This window comes from Ruditapes philippinarum, unplaced genomic scaffold (assembly GCF_026571515.1).
Source record: "Ruditapes philippinarum isolate M1 unplaced genomic scaffold, ASM2657151v2 ctg990_1_1_1_1, whole genome shotgun sequence".
Taxonomy (NCBI): Eukaryota; Metazoa; Mollusca; class Bivalvia; order Venerida; family Veneridae; genus Ruditapes; species Ruditapes philippinarum.
The window spans coordinates 166,672-192,903 of record NW_026863230.1 but is presented as its reverse complement, the minus strand read 5'-3'; the positions used below and the strand labels follow the sequence as shown (position 1 = coordinate 192,903).

At 32.1% G+C, this 26,232-nt stretch overlaps 1 protein-coding gene across 3 annotated transcripts; it reads right to left on the bottom strand.

Annotated features, from left to right (window-relative positions):
- Positions 1 to 324: 324 nt before the first annotated feature.
- Positions 325 to 26,232, bottom strand: LOC132721528 (sodium channel and clathrin linker 1-like). 3 transcript variants are annotated; one of them, XM_060705846.1, is made up of 23 exons: positions 26,063 to 26,232; positions 22,077 to 22,144; positions 20,736 to 20,785; positions 19,969 to 20,041; positions 19,038 to 19,093; positions 18,203 to 18,332; positions 16,977 to 17,048; positions 16,045 to 16,095; positions 15,674 to 15,744; positions 14,368 to 14,458; positions 13,642 to 13,733; positions 12,750 to 12,836; positions 10,806 to 10,896; positions 10,234 to 10,332; positions 9,202 to 9,348; positions 8,535 to 8,683; positions 7,685 to 7,877; positions 6,909 to 7,045; positions 6,125 to 6,263; positions 5,606 to 5,701; positions 4,529 to 4,632; positions 2,418 to 2,433; positions 325 to 785 (listed from the first exon to the last, which is right to left on the bottom strand). In XM_060705846.1, the coding sequence occupies exons 1-23, from the start codon at positions 26,097 to 26,099 to the stop codon at positions 771 to 773; spliced, it is 2,064 nt and encodes a 687-aa protein (XP_060561829.1). In that variant the 5' UTR covers positions 26,100 to 26,232; the 3' UTR covers positions 325 to 770. The 3 variants fall into 3 exon arrangements, with proteins under 3 accessions (XP_060561829.1, XP_060561828.1, XP_060561830.1); XM_060705847.1 differs by lacking the exon at positions 2,418 to 2,433 and adding an exon at positions 2,543 to 2,561 and having other exon boundaries at positions 663 to 785; XM_060705845.1 differs by lacking the exon at positions 2,418 to 2,433 and having other exon boundaries at positions 327 to 785.

Genomic DNA, 26,232 nt, shown 5'->3' with positions numbered 1-26,232 from the left:
ATATTAAGCTTAGATATTTTTCTTTTTCATTCTGCAGAAAGGGCAAACTTGAGTATTAAAATGTAGTACAAATGTACATGTATTCAGGACATGTCAGGTGCTAGAAAATATTTGTCATACAGGTAGCAAAATGTAAACAAAATTGTATTTTGACAAAAATCAATATAACTGTACTAATTGCCAATATATCTGTGCTTATTGTCAATATCACTGAATTAATTGTCAATATCACTGTGCTTATTGTCAATATAACTGTACTAATAGCCATTATAGCTGTACTAATTGCCAATTTAACTGTACTAATTGTCAATATAACTGAACTTATTGTCAATATAACTGTACTAATTGCCATTATAGCTGTACTAATTGCCAATTTAACTGTACTAATTGTCAATATAACTGTACTAATAGCCAAAACAACAAAGAAACAATAAAGTGATCAGTGATATGACCCATGAGTTACTTTTCGGAAACTGTAACAAGACACTAAAGTAAAAAGCTTTTGAGAACTCAAGTTATAGTATTTTTGAGGCTTAACAGGCCTTTAAAGGTTGCATATATATCAAAAACAAGTGATTATGGTAAACAATGTAAAACTTGACAAGAGCTATAATGAGACTTTGGTCAACATGATGAAACTGGAACAATGGGATACTATAATGCTATAAGTTATCTATCATCTGTCCTCAATGTACTGGTCTAATTCTCCTTTCCTGCGGACTGATCCGTTCATTGAACCGTGACTTGCGGCAAGATCTGCTATATGTAAATCATCTGGGTGACTTCTGAAATAAAATAAAAGGTTTCTTACCGCCTCTTTTAATCATATAAACGTCTACAATTAATTTATGCGTACATTTGTTACACAGTGACATGAATATAAAATAATTCTATTTGTCAATTGTACATATAACTTTCTTTTGTTAGTTTGGAACAAAGTTCTTACTTTCATAATTTCAATACAAAGAAGAGATTTTATTTAGATTTTAAGTCATTAAAACTGTGGTGAGTGTTTACTGAATTTAATTCAGCCATAGCACTCCACTCGAAGTTCAAAACCTGACATGAACTTTTATCTGAGCAGGCTATCAAGCTAACAAAAGGTTAGCTGTCCTCCTCAGATGCCTCAGCTTGTGTCTGAAAAAATGCAAAGAGTAGCACCTGAGGTCAACCTTCACAAGTAAATATTCAAATATCCAAAATAAGAACTGTTTACAGTAAAAAAGATTCACCTTTTTCATTGACAGGCTAAAAGTATCATTTACCACCTTTTAACACTATGTTTGTATAACACAAATGGCCTCAAATCAATCCACATGTATATGCATGACTGTGCAATAGCATGTTTATGGAGTCACAAAAGTGGCACAAGTATGTAATAAGACACAATATGACCGTTAAATCATCGAAGTAAATTAAAACCAAAAGTAATAACAAAATCATAATCAGGCACTATTGAAGAATATGTTACTGTATGTGACCCACTGAAACTGATGAAATAAAAGTGTGATGTCGCAATTACCTTTGTCAAAAGCACATATGATTTAATTACATCTGTCATTATAGTTAGGCTCCTAAAATTTTGGATATGAGTTTCATCTTTTTAGAGTCTTTTTCAGTTCAAGTAAACATTGATCTGACAATAATTCATAACATGACAACAAAAGCTGACAGTCCATTTCACTATTCTAATAATATACATGTGTTTATTATATTTTTATTAAAAAGTACACAATAGTTGTTTTTTTTAAAACATAATGTTAAAGACCATTAAAATGCAAAAGGACTGTTAAAGTTATCTTATATTTCTCATATTTACACTGTTTACCAATACATTTATCACCTTGTTTTCCTTCCCACTGTTTTTATATAAAATTAGTAGTTAAATCAAACATGTCACCTTAATGCAGTAACAGGCTAATTCCTATTGAATTATATATGGTGTTAAGCCGTTACTGCACAAAGGTGATGATGTACAATCAAATTTGTGTTAAATAACCCCCTCTGACCAAAGACAACTGCAACAAAGCCCCATTACTAAAAGACATCATCTATTGTTTTATATCTTTAACATTTTTACAGCAAAATAACATTTTTTATAGACTGACAATTTTTTCTCAAAGTACTGAAAATTAAACATCTCCCACACAATGTCTGTTATTCTTTTTTCCTGTAAGCACTTGTGATTATAAGTAACTAGTCTACTAATTTGTGAGAAAGAACTTAAAATTCTGAACAAGACACTATCTTAATATATACTGATTAACTGTCAAAGACACACACATATATATTTCACAAACATAATTTTAGAAAGAGTGGATATAAAATATGAAAGTTAATGGAAAGAACATGCTTAGAACAGTGCAATCATAGTATACATGAAACAGAACAGTTAACATAAATACAGGACTTGTTACCTGACTGTAAAATGATCTGTGATTCAAACATACCAAAACACATATAGAATACATGTACATAATGTAACTAAACTTGAGTGATATATCACACAGACAAATGTAATATATACATGTTGTATACAAACCTTAGGTCCTTACATTCAGCTAAAGTGATTAATAACAGATACAGATTTTAAAGCTGCATGCCTCTTGATGAGTCAAAATATTTCAAGAAAATCAAATTTGAGAAGTGTACAAAAATTTTGAAAAAATTTAAGATTAAAAAATCCATTGATAATTTACATGCTGCAATTCAGGCCTGACTTAGCAGTGTCAACCAACTACTGCATGATTTTGACCTCATTTCGGTAATTTAAGTGTATTATATGAGCCGATTGCAATGTGAAAATTATTTTCTTTTTTTACTAAGAGGATGTTTTTTCGTTTGCATGAAATATGGAATATATTTTCATGAAACATGATAAAATGCCACATATTTTCACGAGCCGGTACGGCGAGTGAAAATATGTGGCATTTTATCATGTTGAGTGAAAATATATACCATATTTCACGAAAAACTAAAAAAATTACCTTTTTATTTTATTTCATTATCAAAGAAAATGGTAATGATTCCCCATGCTTGCTACCAACTGCCAATTTGTACAGCGCGCAGTAATTTATGTGTAAGCATGCACTGTTTGGCCCTACATTGTGAAGTCATATAAAAAACTCTTTAAACATCTGTACAGCGTTAATTACTGAATTAAAGATATTGGCGTTAGGATTAATTTTCTTAGTTCGACCATTTTCTATCATTCTAGATAGTTTTCAAAACAAAATTCAAGAAAAAGTTGTTTTGTATTTATCGGATTTTTCAAACAAAATGGCGAAAGAAGTCCCTTAAAATAAATATGAGTTTTGACTGCGGCCACTTTCATATTTATATCTTATATATATTTTTAAAAAAATATGAAATATATTTGACTGATATAGCACAATATTTCATGGGTAAAATTAAATAATTCACACTATATTACCTTTAAAAACATTTGCAAAAGTTATCATGCATCTGGGGGCATGCTGCTGTAAAGACCATGTCCAACATTTCAAAGTCAATTTTTTTACAAACAAATGATCATATTGTTCGGAAATTTAATCATTGTTGGGATGTTCAGTCACACCAATTCCACAAAGGTCAAGTGGCGACATATCAGCTATACTGGTGAAAGAATACCTACTGTGCTTTTCGAAGCATTATTTAAGACACATGTGGACAAGTAAGCAGAACCACCAACATTCCATAAGATAGCTGGATAGCTTTCTGACAAGGTAGAATTCAAAGTTCATAGCCAGATCTGCACTCACAGTTGTCATAGCCAAGTGATTTAAAGTTGAAAACCTTCACCAGTTGGTCACTGAGGCCAGCTTTTACCAGTATGTGACTATAGGAAAGTATCATAATTGTAGAGTTTACTATTGTAGACTATTGGTACATACCACAAGCAAAATAAGTGCTTCCGACCATGCACTAAACCCTGAGCCCAGACTTGCACAAAATTCATTATCAAAACATTATAAAGAAATAATTGTGTACTTAAAATTTACAGAATGATGTGTTCAACTAATCTGTTCAAGTTAAAGTCTTTATACGACTGGGGCCAGTTAAATCTCTGTTAAATTTAATCATCTGTTAAATCCACTTACAGACAGTTAAATCTAACAGAGCTTTGAGAAACTGGCCCCTGTTGCACGACTAACCTGGATACCAGAATAGAACAGAATCATATTAAATACTAGATATAACATCACAGATAATCTGCAATATGACAACAACAAAGTGCCAATCCAGGAAATCAAAATTTGAGCCGTGTCATGACAAAACCAACATAATGGGTTTGCAACCAGCATGGATCCAGACCAGCCTGCACATCCACGCAGTCTGATCAGGATCCATGCTGTTTGCTATCTGTTTCTCTACTTGTAATAGGGTTTGTAAGTGAACAGCATGGATCCTGATCAGACTGCGCGGATGCAAATGCTGGTCTGGATCCATGCTGGTCGCAAACCCATTATGTTGGTTTTGTCATGACGCGGCTCAATTATATAATCTCTAGAGAAGACTGATAACTTACCTAACAGATTTAGTTGAGGCATCCATCTGACTACGTTTTAATTCCTGAGATAAACTTCTTCTCTCGCTCTCCATTTGCTTCTCTCTCAATATATGTCGAGATAACTACAATTATATTTACTGGTGCTCTTTATTTCTATTACAACAGGTTATAAAATGCTGGCTAATAGTGCAATATGCTAGAATAAAGTACTTTAATTGCACACTATACACAAAATATTTTTATCATTTAAAATATATCCAATATTTTTATTATTCCAAATATTTAAATTTTCATTAATATATGCATTACTTACATTAATCTAAAGGTGTGCTGTATTAGCAATATTCTTGATGTGTGCTTAATCAAAATCATTTTAATGGTATGTTTTATTAGCATGATGTTGGAAGTATGTTTTATTAATTTGATGCTGAAAGTGTGTTTAATCCGCTTGAGTTTTAGATGTTTTAATTTACATGATGTATGTGTGTTTAATAAACATGATGTAAACTTTGTGTATCAAATTAACATGATGCAGAAGGTGTGATTAATTAACACAATGTATGTTAATTTAATTAACATGATGAAGGAGTGTTTAAGTTACATGATGTATGTGTGTTTAATTAACATGATGCAGAAGGTGTGATTAACTAACATAATGTATGAAGTGTGTTTAATTAACATGATACTGGAGACGTGTTTAATTAACATGAAACTGGAGACGTGTTTAATGAACATGATACTGGAGATGTGTTTAATTAACATGATTTAGGGGATGTGTTTAATTAACATGATACTGGAGATTTGATTAGTTAAAATGATTTAGGAGATGTGTTTAATTAACATGATTTAGGGGATGTGTTTAATTAACATGATTTAGGAGATGTGTTTTATTAACATGATACTAAAGATGTGTTTAATTAACATGATACTAAAGATGTGTTTAATTAACATGATAGTGGAGATGTGTTTAATTAACATGATATTGGAGATGTATTTATTTAAAATGATGTAGCAGTTGTGTTCTGAAGGTATGTTTTATAAGCATGATTATGAAAGTGTGTTTAATAAGCATGAAACTAGAAACATATATTATACCTGTTTGGAAGCATCAGCTGCCCTACTTTCAGAATCTCTCATTCTTTGTTCCATTCTCTGTATACCTCGTGTATAATCCTGTATCATCTTTTCTGCCTTAAATTAAAATAAAATTATCAATTCAATAAATTGTGCTTTCTTAATTTCATATCAACTACACAGCACTTGTAAGATCAGCATAGGCAATATTTTGTGTATTTAGGTCAGAACTAGGGATATCACTCCATAGCAATAAAAAGCAGGTAACAATAGCGTGCATTGGCAACTAAAATGGGCAAAACTGGATTTTCAGCTGGATTTAGGGGCTCAAAATTGGATTTTTAACCACTTGAATTTAAACATGTGTTCCGCACATTTGGTATACAGACCACATAAAATTGACCCTCAAATGACCCTCAAAATTACAAGCATTTTTTCTGATCATATTCATAAATTACTTTAACACAACTCTGCTTATAAGAGTTGTACAGGAAAATATCTGTGTGACACTTTTTCAAAGACAGTAAAAGCTTTCTTTACCTGTATAGTTTTTTCTTGACTATCTTTGAGAAGTTTAGTCACTTCATGGTTTCTCTTTTTAAGCTGAGCCATTTCTGACCTGAGATCTGTTACCTTAGTTTCATATTTCTGAGCAATACTTGTACATTCTTCTTTCCATCTGTGAAGAAAGTAATAATTTTTTTTTAATAAAATTAATGAAAAATTATTTTCCTTCATTTTCTACTCATCTAATGGGTTTGGTAAACAAGCAAATTATTCACAAGCAGAAATTGCTATTTTTTCCAAAATGGTGTCAAAATTCACAATTTGACTGATGTAGCAATCCCCTCCCCCACGCCACCTTCGCCAACTGATTCTACCTATGCACTTAGTGCAGATCAAAATCAGTCATCACATTTGTACCATCTGATCATGGTAAACACTGTTTGCTTTTCAGTCATTAAAAATATTTTTCAATTTTCCTAAAAAATGATTATAATAAAAGATAAGATTCAGATTGAAAGATGGACAAGTCCATTAAATATATTGTGAGTGGAAAGGGATTAAGATTCTATACAACATAGGTAGAAGTTATTCATTCATGCCTGTATGGAAACATAAATGTTAAATCAACCAGTTGTTTATTTAAGAAATAATACATCCCCAAATAAAATCACTGTTTGGAGTTTGGATGCGAGGAATTATATAATGATGTACATTTGAATGAAAACAATGATTTTATTGCATAATAACACACACTTTCGGTCCTTCTATGTTCAGCAGGTAAAAATGCGGGTTGTTTTAGAATTAATGATAATCATACCTGGCACACATTCTTTGCTGACCATTTAATAATTTATGTAGTTCTGACATGGAATGTCTGTTAACATCTTCAGTAGATTGTAATTTAACTTCAAAGTCTCTGATCTTCATGTTGTTTTCTTGTTCATATATTGTAATCTATAATAAAACATTTAATGCATTCACTCAGGTCTGTAGTAATTTATAATATAACATTTAATCTATTCGCTCAGGTATAAAATGAAATAGTGCACATTATTTGATCGGACCAACCAAAAATGAAAAGGAAACATTGTCTGTAAACACCTTCCAACCCACTCTATAATATATTATTATAAAATTATGTAAACCATGCTCTGTTTACCCCTCTCCTACCCACCAATGAAATATTCTGATGGTCCAAGTACCAAAACATTATTTTGGCCAAAAAATGATTTTTCTTTTTACTACATGTATCAAAGCAGGACTGTTTAAAAGACTCAGCCCTTGAATATCATAAGAGTGCCCTATAAAATAAAACTGTAAACAAAACTACTCATGAAAAAAGAAAACATGTAAAGATTGAAAATAATAATTTAAAATACAGGTATAATGTTTCAAGTGAATACCTTAGATGGGTGAATGATGTAATAGTTAACAACAAAATCTTTACCAAATGTTAAGTTTATACTGAAAAAATCAGCACCTGAGTGATCATGAGTAGTGATTGAGCCATATTGCTTTTCAAAAAGTGAAAAAGCTTCCGACACAATGGAACTAAAATAAATTTGTATTAACTAATATAAAAAACATGATAACCTCTTTTTGGTATTTTCTTTGAGCTGCCTCTTTCTCTTGTTGAGCTGACTGTAATTTCTTCTTTAAGACATCCATATCATCTAGTAATTTAACCCTATCATCATTCACATTCTCAAACTCTTGTTGTAAACTCGACATTCTCTCCCTGTAGTTGTTTATCTGACCCTCAAGCTGATCCTTTAACTGTTGAGCACTGCGGAAAAAAGTATGGAAGGCCAAAACAGTTAAAAATAATGTTATTTTCAGCTTTTCGTCATAATGATTTACTTGACACTCCCGTTAAGACATTATACATGCTACAAACCCTCCGGTTCACAAATATGCAAAACTTTAGCTAAAATATAGTCAGATATTGAACCATAACCATACAGATAAAAGTTACAACATATTTTGTTTTAAAATGCAGATTCACAAAGGTTTCGAAAAATAAACCCTCTCAGATCTGTCAATTTACCTCAACAAGAAGAAAACTGGGCTTTAAAAAATTAATTGCCTATGCAGAACCTTTGTTGGTAGTGTTTGCATATATTTTCAAAATAGGGCATCATTTGCCAAGTTGTGACTGTCATTTAATTCAAACCAATTGCCCTTCTCTGTTGTGGGTTCAAATCCATCCGGGGACTTTGAATACTTTCATGACAAAAAACTATCCAGCTAGCTTTGTGAACATTCAATTTGGTGGTTCTACTATGAGGGTCACCTGAGGTTTTCCTCCAAAAGTAGTGACTTTTTTCAACACCTTTTTGTTTGTAAATCTTTTGATTTTCATTTCCTTCATGCAGTTATGCTATAAGGTTTTCACAATTATTCTATTTCATTAACACACTATTTCACATTATTCATGACTTACTTCATTTCCTCCCTTTTCAGTTTATGTTGTAATGTTTCTACTAGAAGGTTGGCATCATCTCTAGCTCTCTCAGCATTAATGGCACGTTTGTTCATGTTCTCAAAACTTCCCTGGTCTTTGTTCATCTGATTAACCCCTTCTTTATACACCTGACAGAAAATAAGACATTATCAATGGATAAGCCAACTAGGTTTTAGAGCAACTTAAGTTATAGCTGAACAGTCAATATCACATTCTTTTCTCACAGGACTCTCTACACTATGTATTTCAACTCTAACACTGGATAATGTAGATAGCTTTACAAATAGTTATACCATTAGTTATAAAGGTTTTTGACAGGTTATATGGCCCTATATAAACAGTTGTTTGGAAATATAACTGAAGTCACAAGGTGATGGTTATATTTCCAAACAACTGTTTATATACAGCTATATTACCTGTCACAAATATTTATTATGAATTTATAATACAGCAAGCATATTTTTCTTTAGAGAAAAAAGTGAGATTTCTTTATAAATTGACAGCAGCCATGTTCACAAAACTATATAAACATCATGATTATCTAATGAAAATGTTACAAGCATGCAGTATTACACAGATTTATATATAGATTACTCTTTTATATAACCTATTTAAAGTGTTAAGAATAAATTCATAATAAACTTACTTTTTCCAGCTCAGACTCGGCCGCCCTCTTCTCTCTGATGGCTTTCTCTAGATTGTCTTGTTTCTCGGAATTATCCATCTCTAGTGCGTGAACTTCTTCTGTAAGTTTCTGTATCCTGTCATTAGACTGTGCTCGTACTTGATCAACCTGAAACAACAAGTTTTCTACTTTATTACATACTTGTACATTGATTCCTCCCTATATTTTACAAGCCGAATATAAAAGGCTGTTTCCCCTAGCCCAAAAATGGTATAACCCCCCCCCCCCCCAAAAAAATGCTATATTTCCCCTGAAATGCCCTGTGCACTATATTCACCAGAACCATGACTAAACAGCAACTGACTTATATCAGCCAGTAAATAAACCTTAATGACTGACACACATAAAGCTGTCCCAATAGATAGCTTTTATTATGTACAATGCATGTTAAATTGTATGATAATTGAAAATTTTATAAAATGTGTGAGTAAATTCCATTCTCAGTTGTTTGAGTTTGATCTAAAATCCCCCCCCCCCACTTTTTGGGTCTATTGTGCTTCACAAAACCAGAGGCTGTTTTGAAAAAAAAATATAATCACTGACATATTTGCCAAATAGACTGCTGGTAGCACATAGATTAAAGGGATTCCACTGAGGATTTTTTTACATGTCAGGACTGAAAATATTTTTTCAAGATTTGTGTACCATTTGATGTAGGTCTGGCCCAATAACTTGTAAATTTTAAGGTCATTCCCTCACACAAAAATAGTCATTATTAATGTGCAAAATGACCCCAAAAACTCAAATCAGGCTAAGAATCGCACATTTTATTAATTATCAATTTAATTCTTAGTATATTTCTTTATCATCCTTTGCAGATTTTTTCCATTTTGAAGTACTGTGAGACTAACACAGTAAGGGGTATTTGTTGCATAGTTTAACCTCTTCATTGTAATTTACATGGATTGTAAGTGCTGTTTGCAATTTATAAATAAATTTCAATGTACACTTCACCCCTTGGTGTTACTAGATATATCAACAAACCAGTATTACCTCTTGTCTTGTCCTAGCACCAGCTTCATTTATCAGTTTATTTATAACTTCACGTAGTTGTTCCAACTCCTCATCTTTCTGCTGGAGGGATACTTCAGCCTACAGTAGCAAACATATACCGATTTAGTATAACATATAATAACGAAAATATCAAAACTTATACTGCTTCAGCTTTTATAGTGACACTAAGCTCAATTTTTCATCATCAAGTACAGTTGAAATAGTAATATATTTCAACAGATTTGCTAATATAATAGTGACTGACCAATAATTGATTATGAAAAATGTGTATGATACAATACAAAGCTACCTAAATTATAGAAAGACTGCCCAAAATAATTGAGCATGCCCCACATAATTGAGCATTATGAATACATTCTAAACAATATTTACAGAAATTTCCATTGGTCATGTGGATTATTAATTTTTGTTTTTCATGCCAAAACACAAATATGGCAAAATGTCCAGTTATTTTTATTTTTACTTGTTTACTGACAATTTATACTTGAATGGGAATAATGCCACTTTAATAGGCTATTAAAATAACTTAAACAGTCTCAAACTTTACTAACCTGTTCTTTCTCTAAGGCCGCAGTCTCTACCATCTGTACAGCTTCCCTCATCTGTGCAACAGCCTCCAACTCTCTGTTAGCCACATCAGAACTGAAACATTGAAATATATCAGAACTGAAACATTGTAAATATCAGAACTGAAACATTGAAATATCAGAACTGAAACACTGAAATATCAGAACTGAAAATATGAAATATCAGAAAATAAATATTGATATGTCAAAATTGAAAAATAACAATTTCAAACTGAAACATTAAAATATCAGAACTGAAAGAATGAAATATCAGATTTGAAACATTGAAAAATCAGAACTGAAATATTGAAATAGCATACTTATTTAGAGAGTGAAAATGTTAAGCAATGTTACATCAATATTAACTCCAATTATCTGATTTTGTACAAATGACAAGTGTGCTTTGAATATGAAAACACCACTCAATATATTAAGTAAGTTTGATATGAAACAAGAGCTGTCCGTAAGACAGCGCGCTCGACTTTTTTATTGCTTGCCAATAAAAAAAGTTTTTGCAGTAAAAGGCAATACAAGAATCTCTGTATTTTTAAAGTGAACTAGTTGTTTGATACCCTTGAATATTACAGCAATGTTTATATGACATAATTTATGGTAAAGTGAACAAGTGGATAGGAATGAATTTTTTTAGATTTTTTAAGTTTTTTAGTGCTTGCCTATAATACAAAACATTGACAGTTAAGGGCCATAATTCAAATAAAATCTTTGACAGAATTACCTTCTCCTGGACATGTTTGGGAATCATGATTGTAAACAAGTATTCCAACTTTCAAATTAATATCTCAAACAGTTCAGTCAAAAAGTGGACTGGTACTAAAAACTTAACCAAGATTCTAAGTCGATAAAAGGCCTTAATTTTTAAAAACAATCCTTGACAGAGTTACCTTCTCTTGCGTACAGATGGGGTAATGATGTGAAATAGCATTAAAAAGTTTCAAAGCAATATCTCAAAGGGTTAAGGCAATAAGTGGATTTTACCCATATTCAATGTATTTTCTAAGTCAAAAAGGGGCATAATTCTGTCAAAAACCTTGACAGAGTTATGGTCCTCTTGTCTGTTGATGAAGGTCGTGATGGTAAACAAGTATGGTCAGTTTCAAAGCAATACCTCCAATGGTTTTGAAATAAAGTGAGGTGGTACAAAAAACTTAACCAAGCTCAATACACTTTCTAAGTCAAAAAAGGGCCATAATTCTGTCAAAAACCTTGACAGAGTTATGTACTCTTGTCTGTAGATGGAGGTTATGATGGTGAACAAGTATGGTAAGTTTCGAAGCCATACTTGTAATACTTCTGAAATAAAGTGGGGTGGTACGAAAAACTTAACCAAGGTGTGACGCCGACGCCGACGCCGGGGCGAGTAGGATAGCTCCCCTTTTCATAGAAAAGTCGAGCTAAAAAGTGGTTTTGTGTAGCTTTTGTTTGTTTTGGGTTTTACGTCACATCGACACAGTATAGGTCATATCGCGACGTTCCAGCTTTACTGGTGGAGGAAGACCTCAGGTGCCCTTCCGTGCATTATTTCAGGCACGAACGGGCACCCGAGTAGAACCACCAACGTTCCTTAAGCTAGCTGGATAGCTTCCTCACATGAAAGAATCCAAAGTCCCTGTCGATATTCGAACCCACAGCGGTGAGGGGCAAGTGATTTGAAGTCAACGACCTTAACCACTCAGCCACGGACGCCCCTACGTTTTGTGTAGCTAACAATGTAAAAACTGGACAAACATATGGGATAGGTCTGTCCAGATACTGACCAATAACCTTATCTGACAAAATACAGACAGTTTTTCAAACTTTTATCCAAGGATAATCACTTTTGGTTCCAGCAAATTAAGGGCTAAAGTAGAGGAACCATATACTTTCAGACACATAAATCTATGGGGAAAGTACTACAAGAAAATCAATTACTTTCGTTTTTGCATTTCTGTAATTCTAACTTCCAGGGCTTGTTTGTCTCTCCTGAACTCCTCTACTTCTGCTTCTAAACCAGATATTCTGAAAAAAACATAACAAACTCATTTCACTTAAATATACTTCTACAATCTAAGATTTCATAATAAGACCTGTCAGATTGACAGCATGTTTAAATATACTCAGTTTCACAGTAAAATAAGTGCAATGCTGTAAATTTCTAAATTGGTAAAGTCTGAAAGACACTAATGACCCCGATATATGTTAGGGCACAAAAAACATATTTTTATCTGCAATAAAAGACCTTTTAAAGTAAGAGGACCAATAACTGTTGATAAAAATAATTTTTTAATATTCACAGGCAAAAGTACAAATTATGTTACATTTTGCCATGATGGGAGTTCAATTTAATATTTACAAGATTTGTTAACTGCTGACCTTTAACCTCTAAGTGTCGCACTGACCTTGGAGACAGGTCATCATCATAATTTTGACCCCAATGACGTGTGAAAATTCAAGTGGACATTTTCAAAGGTTGTATTTCTTAACTTTGTACACAAAGTCTTAACAAGACAATTAACAAGCTGTCAATAGGGAACAATTTAGTCTAAATAAGATGGACAATGACCTATGAAGTTTTGTGGAAATACTTTCAGTTGTTAATAATATATGAAGTTGAACACAGACCCTCAAACAATTATTCTACAAAGGTCAACTATATAGTGAGAGTAGGACAGCCAAAATTCTATTTGAATAGTAAAACTTATAATTGTTTTAATTAAACTAGAATTTAACTGCAGTGAATTTCTAAAATGTTATTACATTCTTATAAGTTTCTGTCATAAATACCCTATATATAAAAGCAACTACTAATCAAAGCATCACAAACCTTCTTTTTCTATCGTCCATAATACGTTTTAGTTCATTCACCTTACTATCTGTAATACCTTCTTTAAATATCACCTCAGCTACCTCTTGATCCTATATCACAAAATAATACAATAACTTATTTTAAGAAATTCAATTTTCAAATTTAAAGTGCAGGTTTTAACTCTTTGGCCTGTTTCATTCATTACATTGACTGAACCAGTTTCTATGTATGGAAATGTCAATTATCAAATAATGGGATATCATGATGAACATTTAAAGTAAGTCAGCCAACAGTAAAATGCCTTGTCAGACTGTATGGGTGTGCAGGCTGGCCTGACTCTATACGGCATAGATTTTTGTTCTATCAAAAAGGAAATCATTTTATATTTGCTGATTTTCTGTAATGGGTTTTGAACAGTCCAATTTAACTCTACATTTACATATTTTAAACTCTTTTTGTGCATTTTTTTTTCTGAATTACACTTTACCTTTTATCAAATATGGAACGGTCCAATCCAAAACTGAGGGAATTCAACTCCAGGACAATATATGACATGGCTTTTCCCTGTGGGGTTTTGTTATAGCCTTTACTTTTTTCCAAATTTGAAACAGTCCAGTTTATGTCTGGCCTGACTTCAAACCACTAGCACACCAAGTATGCTGTTCAGGCTCAAAATAATGATAATTGCACTTTTAACAAAATCTGTAGATAATAAAACAGAAGGCACATAAAATCAAGAATTACCTTCCAATTAAGTTGTTGCTCCAAATCTTTATTGGTTCTTCTTAAATCCTTCACTTGTAAACTGGCAGTTTCTAACTCTTGTCTAGTTTGCCTATATCATACAAGAATTAAAAATGTAAAGTAAAATGGATGCAATCTTAAATTCAAAACGTTTCTTCTAGTATTTTTTATTATATATATTGTATCAAAGGTAAAATTGCTACAAACTTAAATGATAAACACACAGTGAGTATAAAAAGCAAACTTAATCCGTTGAAAAACAACTTTCTTGTATTTTTATCTTAAGTCAATAAGCTGTAATCATTAGATAGATAAGAGAAAAAGGTATTAACATATTACTTAACCAGTATATTTATTGTATAAACCTGTCATACATAAAATACAGACAAACCTAGACATAAAATACAGACAAACTCATACATTTAATACAGACAAACCTAGACAGTTACTACAGACAAACCTAGACTTAAAATATAGACAAACCTAGACTTAAAATATAGACAAACTCAACATTAAATACAGACAAACCTAAACATTAAATACAGATAAACCTAGACATAAAATACAGACAAACCTAAACATAAAATACAGACAAACCTAAACATTAAATACAGACAAACCTAAACATTAAGTACAGACAACCTAAACATTAAATACAGACAAACTTATACATAAAATACAGACAAACCTTTACATTAAATACAGACAAACCTACAAATAAAATACAGACAAATCTAGACATAAAATACAGACAAATCAAGACATAAAATGCAGACAAATCTACAAATAAAATACAGACAAATCAAAACATAAAATACAGACAAATCTAGACATAAAATACAGACAAACCTACAAATAAAATACAGACAAATCTAGACATAAAATACAGACAAATCTAGACATAAAATATAGACAAACCTACAAATAAAATACAGACAAACCTATACATAAAATACACACAAACCTATACATAAAATACACACAAAACTATACATAATATACAAACAAACAAATTCATAAATACACACTAACCTACACATAAAATACAGACAAATATATACATAAAATATACACAAACAGACACATAAAATACAGACATATTATCTAAACCTTTACATAGAATACTGACAAAATCCTGTACATTATAAACATAAAATACAAACAAACCTGTAATTTAAGCCTTTTCAAAAAAAAAAGAACATCATTCACAACAGCAAATTAATATACAAAAGCATTTTTGTATTGAAATTACAACTACAATGTATGAGACCACTTGTCATGTTTTTCTATAGTTTAGGTAACTTACCGTAACTCTGTCTGCACTTGCTCTAACTCTCTGTTCAACAGGTTTACTGTCTCAAAATACTCTGATTGCATCTGAAATAAAATATGAATAAATCCCATGACAGATATCACCTCTAATATTCCAGTTCATAATACTTTGGTTTTTTTTATCTCACTTAACAATTTTGTTTTTATCTCATTTTATCTTTTCCTGTGACATATTTTCATTTGTCACATCAATATTCAATAAAGATCCCATCTAGATCAGTGGAAAATCACACATACATTTTACCTTTGCTCAATATTGAGATATATAAATATGGGGTTCACCCCCAGTGATGACACAACATATTACATCATTTGTCACATCATTATTGATTTAATATATTTTACCTGTTGTGCTTGTTGTTCTATAACACCCCATTGATGACTATTCTTCTCTTCCTGTAACAGAAAAAATACAGTATACAGTAACCCCTGCAAAACAGTCCCTTCATAGAGCAATAACCTCTTTTACAAACAACAGAATTTAATCTTCCATAAACTAAGATTAAACACTGAATATAACCTCCCTAGAGTGCGACCACTCAGCAAGAACCAAAATATTTCCCTCCAAATTGGTGATGATCTTTCGAGGTTGTACAGTACCAATATCTAAGTTGCTGTGCCTTACAGTGAGAGCTGGAGCTAACATAAAACCTCAAAATAATTAAGGCAAAATTTGCAAAACATTTTATAGAGCACCATACTATTGAAATTTGTTTCTACGTACTTAAAATAACACATTTCTAATTGGCTTGTAAAACTTATTTTTTGCCTTACTAGCATTGTTTAAAGATCATTTCCAATAATGAGACTGGTCCATATAAGACTAGGAGGATCTCAATGTGTGTTCTAATTTTGTAGTGGATCATTCTTGATTGTTTTCACAACAGTTGAAAATTACATTTAAGGGGCTAATCAACAAACTTTCAAGGCAATAACATTAAATGTCCAATTTCAAAGGATTTTACAAATATTTAAGAAAGTACCATTCACTGGACCAATCAGAAATTATATAACAAAAGTTGATGGCAGTACAATTCACTAGACCAGTTAAAAAATAATTCACAAAAGATGAAGGCGGTACCATTCACTGGACCAATGAGAAATGATTATACAAAAGATAAAGGCGGTACCATTCACAGAACCAATCAGAAATGATTATTCAAAAGATAAAGGTGGTACCATTCACAGAACCAATCAGAAATGATAATACAAAAGATAAGGGCGGAACCATTCACAGGACCAATCAGAAATGATTATACAGAAGATAAAGGCGTTACCTGTAACTGATGTTGAAGCCTATCAATCTCTTGCTCCGCCTCATGCCATCTTTCTACAGCTGCCTCTTTCTCCTATAAAATACAATTAATGATTTATAGTTGGGATTTTTGTCACAATAAAGATATAAAGTTTGCTAAATTCTAGAAGCTGAACAAAATCTCACAAATTCAAAATGATTTAAATCCTTCTAGTTTCTGCTATGCTGAAATCAAGATAAAGACCACATCTCTTTCAAGAATTTTTACATTTAAATGGAACAGACTTTGCATTTTGCATGACTAGCTGTCTGTCTATATGTATTAATGAAAAAACCAGGATTTGGGCCACTCTCCCTGCAATGTAAAAATCAAACACAAGACTCAATTTTACTAATTATCGGTCTATATCGGTATAATTGGTTTATTCAATGACATATTGTTAAATAATATTCATAAAACTGTATAATTATTATTATATAATCTTCAACATAGCCTGAATATAATTCCATTCATATTTTAACACACTAAAATATTAACCTCATGGCTAAGTATAAAACATTATAGAGTGTGTATGTATAAAAAATTGTTGAATGCTGCTGTCGTTACGGAATCTATTCATCATACACATTCGGTAAAGTTTTATACTTGTCATTAGGTCAATTTCCAGTTTTCATTGGGACAGTATTACGATTGAATTGGTGTCTGCAGTAAAAATTTTTTACCACATAACTTCATTTATATTAAATATTTAGAGAAACATCATTTGCATCAAGAGAATCTATCAAGCAAGTTTGATCAATTTTTTTTCTCACTCAACCCAAACTTTACTCGCAAATGCGAGCAGACAAGAGGATTTGTCAAGGCCTGAAGGCTATTCACCATGCAGCACTGGAAAAATGAGCCGCACCATGACAAAACCAACTTAATGCATTTGCAAACAGCATGAATCCAGACCAGCCTGCGCATCCGAGCAGTCTGATCAGGATCCATGCTGTTTGCTTACAAATCCAATACAAGTAGAGAAAATGATAGCAAACAGTATGGATCCTGATCAGACTGTGTGGATGCGCAGGCTGGTCTGGATCCATGCTGGTCACAAACCCATTACGTTGGTTTTGTCATGGTGCGGCTCATATATACATGAAAGACTTAACTTTTTGAGAGACAGATCACATATTATACATAAATAAAACAGGCTATACATTTATCAGGACCAGTAAAATGTTATGGAAGTAGACTATATATACCTGAACAACTGTTTCTACTTGCATCTGTAGATTCTGTAGAATTTCTTCATCACCTTGTAAAGGCTCTGTGTCGCCTGTACCATTACTTGGTAGCTGGGAGTTTAAAGCATCCTTCAGTTTCTCATTTAGTCTTAAAACAAGAATAAAATACAGTATAATATCACATAAACCAAGCCACAGGAGTGTAATAAAGCCATTTAATAAAAACAATATTACACTAGTGTATTAGGCCAATTATGCCTCAGAAATGCTTCTATTTCCATTTCTCACTAGCTTTTAAATTTTGGTGTACTTTTATAGTATTTCAAAAGTTACTCATTGGCTAATGGATTAACTCACTACAGTGTTGGAGCAGTACCTATAGACCCTTGAAAAAATCATGATCACAAAGTAGAAAAATATGACTTTTTTCGCCGATTCTGACATTTTCATTTATTATCGTATATAAATCGGTGTGAAGAGATGAATTAGATGTTTTAAAGTTCATTTCATTGTGAGAAATGGCGAGATTTTAGCATTTAATCATTCAAGTGCCTTGTCCAGTATATTCCGGAACATGGCATTTAGTGTGGTGCTCCAACACTTTTTTTAATCTAACTCCTGGCTAATAAGCTAAACCAACTTTATCATCTGTTGCTTTTTGGCAATAAGTACACATATAGTACATAAGTATTTTGTACAGAGAACAAAATACTATTTAGTTTATATTTTGCTACTTTTATGACTTACTTCTCAAATAAAACATTTAAAATAAATAAGATGTTTTAGCAATTGAAAAATATGACAGAGGAATGAAATTATAAATGACCACATTAAAATACAAAATTTTAAATACCGTTCATTTTCTTGTACCAGCCTGGAAACTTCTGGCCTCAAACTTTTAAGCTCATTCTGAAAATATGTACAAACATTGCATTTCATTGTTTCACTCATACTGTTTAGGGGTCATATTTTGACTTTCCAGCTTTACTGGTGATCAAAGACCTCATTATACATAATATTTCAGCAGGCACCTGACTATAACTAAGCTAGCCGGACAACTTCCTCACATAGAAAATAACCACTGGTAAAGAGGACAAGTGATTTGAAGTCACCTCCCTTTAACCACTCATCCTAATGAGCACTTTAGAACATTTATTGTTACTTCTTTCATATGTTTGAGATGACTGAAATCTTTAAACTTTACAATACAACAATACCTAAACCTATTCATGAAAGACTGAAATGAAAATAGAATTATTACATATATCAATTTGATATTTTACTGTGTTTTTCCTTATCCTTATTACTTTTTTTTACAAAGACATATTAAAAGGGACTGCACTGAGGTCTTTTGTTAAGATGATTGCTGGAAATAATTTTCTAAGGTTAATGTTCCATTTTATGTAGGTCTAGATCAATAACTTGTCTGCAAAATTTCAGAACATTCTCTTTCTCTGTTTTCCATAATAATTATGCTAATTGTGAAAAAAATACCCAAAGTTGCAATACTTACACTCAAACCTGGCTTAGAATAGCATAAAAATTAACTCAAACCTGGCTTAGAATAGCATAAAAATACAATTTTCGAAATTTATTAAAGTATATATCTAAATTTAATTTTTGCCTATCTGTCTGTTTAAAGTGCCCCTGCTGGTCTATGTAAGAAATTTTATTTTTTATTTTGTTGGCTTTTGGACCACAGTGGAGTTCCTTTAATAATAAAGTTTCACTAGCTTTATATTTGGCAATTGCTGTTTGTCTAAAACAATAAGAAAGTGGCTAACCTCATATGCATTGATAAGATGCTGCATTTCCTTTATCTGTGAGTCATATTCTGCCAAAAGGGGAGATAACAACCTGTTAATATAAAAAAATTCTAAAATCATGGAAGATAACAACCAATTAAGATAAAAAAAAAATATTCTAAAATCAGGGGAGCTAATAACCTGTAAACTTTAACCTATTTTAGGTGTAATATATATACATGTCGCAGTAACATGAATTCCTGTATCTGTACATTTCTACTGTAAAGTAACTTCTACCAAGTATACAAAGAACAATATAGAATCAAGAAGCATGTTTTATTTTCATATTTATGGTATTTTCTTTCGGTGCTTGTATAAAATATGCATGCTTTCTCATTGTAAAGTCAAGCAATATAAACCTACTTCACTGTTTAAGGCAGTGCACATACTAGTGTTATGAGGGCCGATTATGATTATGAGTTTAAGCCGTCCTGAGGGCTGCAATATCGCAATCGGTGTGGAGTCACTCAAAATCCGTTAAAATCATAGGCAATTATGTTACTTTTAGTAACATATGTATTAAATATGAATTCAATTATAAAATTACATGTATACAAATTCTGATATCAGGGGAGATTATAACCTGCAATATAAACTGACAGGAAAGAAGTCATGTAACATGTATATTACGCCTCAAAATAAAGTAATGAAATAAACAATATCTTAACGCTTACCCTTTATCAGTAAGCCAGTGGCCTCAAAATAAAGTTATGAAATATCCAATATCTTTATATCTTAACACTTACCCTTTATCAGTAAGCCAGGGAGCTGGGGGTCCATCATTAGGTAAAGGACTCTGAAATGATATATACATCAAGTGATCATAATTTTGATTATTTTGTACATTTACACAGCATAATTATAATTAAGTTAGCAGAGTGATAATAAGAAAACAGTTAACATTCAGCCTACTGACAGCAACTGAATCTACCCATACGACCAGCAAACATCAGCTTGCACATCAATGCCATCTGGTCATGGTCAGAAACAGTTTGCTATTCAGTCAGTAAATATTTTGAACTCTCCCCTAAAATGATGAATGGTTTTTGTCCAAACTGATAAATGGATGAGTCCATTTAAGATATTCAGGGTGGTCAGGGTTAAACGTTATCAGATGTAAACAATGTGAAGCTGTGTAAATCCTTAATTTGCTGAATTAGTATCAATTCCATTTGATTTAATGGATATCAATAACAAAATACAAAAAATTAGCTACCAACAGAATAGTGCCTGGTCAAATTGCACAGATAATGCTCTACACATGTATAACTGGTGGCTTAAAGCTTACCACTTTCGGTTCTTGCAGGTTTAGAGAACTTTTACATGTGTCATTGCTTATATGTCATACAAAATCTCATTATATTCTTTGCTTCAAACAAAGCATTGTTCTTAATGTAACTACATTTATTATTGGCTTTTTTGTAATATCAATCATAAAAAATTGAAAAACATTATAATATTGTATTATACAGCTCGAAGGTGTTATGGAAAATAAAGACCAAAACAATTGTTTAAATTGTTATTGGTTTTGAAATTGTATATTAACACATGGGGCTCAAACCCACAAAAACATGGTACTTATTATGCTCCAAGTCATAACCTTAAACATTCATGAACAAGAGATCCTAAAATCATAAAAATTAAGGCTGTACCGGTACTTAAAATTAAACTTTTCTCCTTAATGAATCTAAATTAAAGATGTCTCAAATTATTCAGTCAAATACAAAATGTACATAGAATCATTCAACAATTATATAACAATACCATGTAAAAGGTATAAATTAAATATGACTTGAATTGTATGGAATACACACAAAATTAAGATGAGCCATGTCATGACAAAACAAACATAATGGGTTTGCGACCAGCATGGATCCAGACCAGCCTGCGCACCTGTGCAGTCTGACCAAGATCCATGCTGCTTGCTGTCAGTTTCTCCACTCCATAGAGTTGGTAAGCAAACAGCATGGATCCTGATCAGACTGCGCAGATGCGCAGGCTGGTCTGGATCTATGCTGGTCGCAAACCCACTATGTTGGTTTTGTCGTGACATGGCTCAATTATGTACAATCATAGTGGTTTCTTACCTCCAAGTCATCTTCTATATTCAACCCTTGTCCTCTATATTTAGACAGCTCATGGGTCAGCCTATGGACTAAAATATAGAAGGAAACTGTTAAACAATATCATAACAAATATAATAATTGTATCATGGTATTGACAATTCTTATTATTATTATGATTATAATATTTATGATAATAGCAATAAGTAATAATGATATCTACTTATGTGTATGATAACAGGGCTTTTCTCCTATAATCTATTGCAAGGACATGTCCTTCCCCTTCTTTCACCCACACATACAAAAAATCTTTACAATGATGCAATTTTTCTCTAAAATTAAATTCAATTTTAAATCGAGTTCTTTTCTTTATCTTTTTCAAATATACCATGTAATTTTCACCAAATGTTTAAGGGAAGGGCCCCCTTCCCCCCCCCCCACCTGTGAAAACAGCCTTCGATAATGATGAGAGTCAATATACATGTAATTATATGCTCATAATTATCTCTTGATAAACCATAAAGAGGAGCACCACAACATGCACATAAATGAAAATTTGATTCAGTAACCAAAATAATCTTTCAATTAAGGAAGTGACCCATTCATGAAACTTGTATGAAAAATATTTCATCTTAATTATCCTTATGATACAAAATGATGCAAAGGGTAGGGACATATTTACTGTAGGGGTTTGATTCATTATTAAAACTTAAAATTTACAGGTCATTCAATTGTGTAGAGGTCCACTTAGCAAAGTTAAATGCCAAACTGTCTCAGCTCTAAAATTAATATTGTAGTTTCACACAATAGCACTTAAAATGTGTTTTCCTATATAAGTCTATAAAACAAGTGGCCCCCGGTTGGAGGCCAAAATTGACCCAAGTTGCATGAGTACATGTACCGGTAATAACATGTTTTTCAATAAAAGACTATTTAAAATTAGTGTTCTGAAGGACAAGGACTGGGCCAATATTGACCCCTGGGTCATGATTAATATCAGTTTTGTAGAGTTACGCAAGGCAATGCTAACACATTCCAAATGTTCAAACTTTAGTCATTGTAGTTAGACACAATAAGACATACATATATATGAATATGTGTTTTGTAATGTAAGTCCACATAAACCATGTGAAGCCCAGTGGCAGGGCAAAAGTTTGAAACATTCATTTGCTTTAAAGTGCCAGATTGATAGACCGAATTTAAGCTGGCATACTGGCAAAATGCCAGTTAAAATTTAATACTGCCAGTAAAAATTACTCTAGCTGGCATTAATTTGCAAGTAACTGTTCATTTTGGACATAATTTACATAATTGATATCTTCTTAGCTGATGATGATGCTTGGCAACTGCCCGCTACAGTAACTGATGACGGTTACCTTTAAAACTTACAAATCAATTTTTTGTTGCTCTATATTTTCTGTGACTATATTTTGATTAGACTATTTATAACAGTCAAACACTATTGGTTAGAGCATCCATATTGTTTTATCAGGGTCCAATGTAAATGCGTAGCACTTCTCTCCTTTAGACTAAAATATTTATTTAAGTAGATCAGTACCTCTGAGTTTTCAGGATGTTGGTGTAATGACTAATCAGGTACAAAATATGCTAAAATAATGAAGGTCCTAAGAAACATTCCTCTGGTATATCTAATCTGATCCCTAAACAGTTGTTTATCATTTATTAATTAATGTGTTGAAATGTTTTTGTTTCTTTACATGAGAGATCTGTGTTTACTAGTGATAAAGATGTTTCTGACATCAGAGATCTGCCATAATTTGAAAGTACTGGGCCCTGGGCCCACTTGGTCTGAAAATGATGGGCCATTTTTACCAAAGTATGGGCCATGGGAAAATAAGTAAACATTGACCAAAATAACTGTTAAAAAGTTTGTAGATAATTGAATTTCCCTGGTATTGAACTTAAATCATATTTTATGACAAGTGGTTCACTTATAATTCAGTACTTAACCAATAATTAAAAATTATGCCTACATGGTAACTTGCTAACTAATATTAATTGCAGGCAAAATATTTTTTAAATGGCTGCTCAAAAATTTGATATGTAAATTTATTCACATAATTGCTGGTTCTTACTTGTAATGTCTTATATTGTGCATTATCCATTTAATTGTTTCTACTTTGCACCAAATGTCCCTTACCACTGTATATTGACGAATTTTATTGCCCCTTGTATGCCTCTGTGTAGACAGCATACATCAAAGACATTTGCCGACAGACCTTTTGATCATTAAAAAAGTCATGCACAATGTTTCTCTGATTGGTTAATCACCCTGTCAAATATTCTGATGACGAAATATACATCTTTTTTTACACTTCATCAGCCAAAACTTGCATGAACTTGAGTGACCTTAGGGTTGATCAAGTTAAACACCTGTCAGATTATACTGTAACTTACAGCATTTCTTGAAATAGCAACACTTTTTTTCAGTTACCAATAATCATTTTTAATATTAAGTAGTTGTATAATTTGTTTGTTTGTTTTATTGGATTAAATTTATGGTAGTAGAAATGAGTATCTGTGTGGGAAAGGGATTATGAGAAGAAATGCGGTAAGTAGATATCATGGACAAAAGCTATAGGGGAATGGATAAACTCAAGAATATGCGTAATTACAGGAGCATGGGTAACATGTTGCTGTTGGTACCAGTTTTGACTGGATGACTAAATAACCCAGCAGACAGTTTTGTTTTCTTATAAGTCTGGCACAGATTTTAGATGCGCCCATGGCCCTTTGCTGCCGATTTTCCTGCGCCATTCTCATTTTTTTAGCGCCAATGGCGCAAAATCGCGTCCTCGGCAGATCTCTGTGACATTCAATAGACATTCAAGCTTGTTATCATTTGTCATGTCCAAAATACATTTTCATCCTGTTAAAAATAATAATAAGATACATGATCATGATAATGCCAGTTGACTACCTCATATTGCCAGTTAAACATTTGATCACTTGCAAAAATCTGCAAGTAGAAAATATTGCTAAATTCTAACCCTGACAACAACTAAATCAAGTGTTTACACAGCCTTCAGGGTTTAGTTTGAAGGTTGTCAGTTTTCATGGACTCTGGCCAGTATGGTTCATACCAGTAGCACGGATAAAAGTTTAAAACCAAGATATCAAAGGGTGGCGAATTTAGTATTGAAATTAATCCTGGAATTTCTCAGGGTTGCAGAGCAATGTGAATTTAGCTCTGTGCTATAATTATGAGTCACTGTGCCCTGTTGTGCGTCAATTCAGCCTGACCACATCTCGAGCTAGGGATCCATGAAATACCATTCCGTGGCTCTTCTGGCTGAGTTATCTGACTGCTTACACACCTTTAGTCCAATATATATTTATAAGATGATATGGGCTTGTAATAGTTTATCATGGTTGCTTTGCCAAGAAGTAAAAATATATTTAATTCTAACATGACCCCCATTTTAGGACTGAAAATGTGTGTTATTATGCAATAAAATCACTGATGAAGTTCTATATCTAGGCATTTGACGTAAGCATTAGAATTTAGACATGTGACATGTATAACCATAAAAAAAAGCGATGCATTGAAAATAAGTACAGAAACAAATCGGGCGCAAGATAACAATTAACAGTGATTTTTTGCTATGCCTGAGTGATATAATTCAACACATCTGAAGCACAAACAGTGATTTAATTTAGCGATAAAATCACTGTTTGTGATATATTATTTCTTAAGCAACATTTTATTTATAGAACAAACACACCTCCTCCCCTAAATAATGAACAGTTCTGAGAAGTTCAGATGTTAAGAGGTTAAAATAGTTAATGATTATTTATCCTATGTCTCTGATGTCACACAATATTCATTGCAATTTGTTTAATAAAATAGACATTGTAACATAACATAAAATGACTCGACAAAATTTTAAATGTATCTATGAAAACGGGGAAAATCGATTTAAATTTGATTTTTATCATGTTTGTGTCAAGTTTCAACACGAAATTTGATCAATAATTCAAATTTAAACCTTGATCTTTTAAAAATGAAACTTCTTCCGTATTCATCTTGAAGAATTTATTCGATACTGGATCAATAAGCGTGGTGATATATTTCTTTTTCCCTTTCGTGCGCGCAAATCAAAGAAAATTTATTTTAATTTCGGAAAACTATCCAATAACCTCCATCTTTGTTTACAAA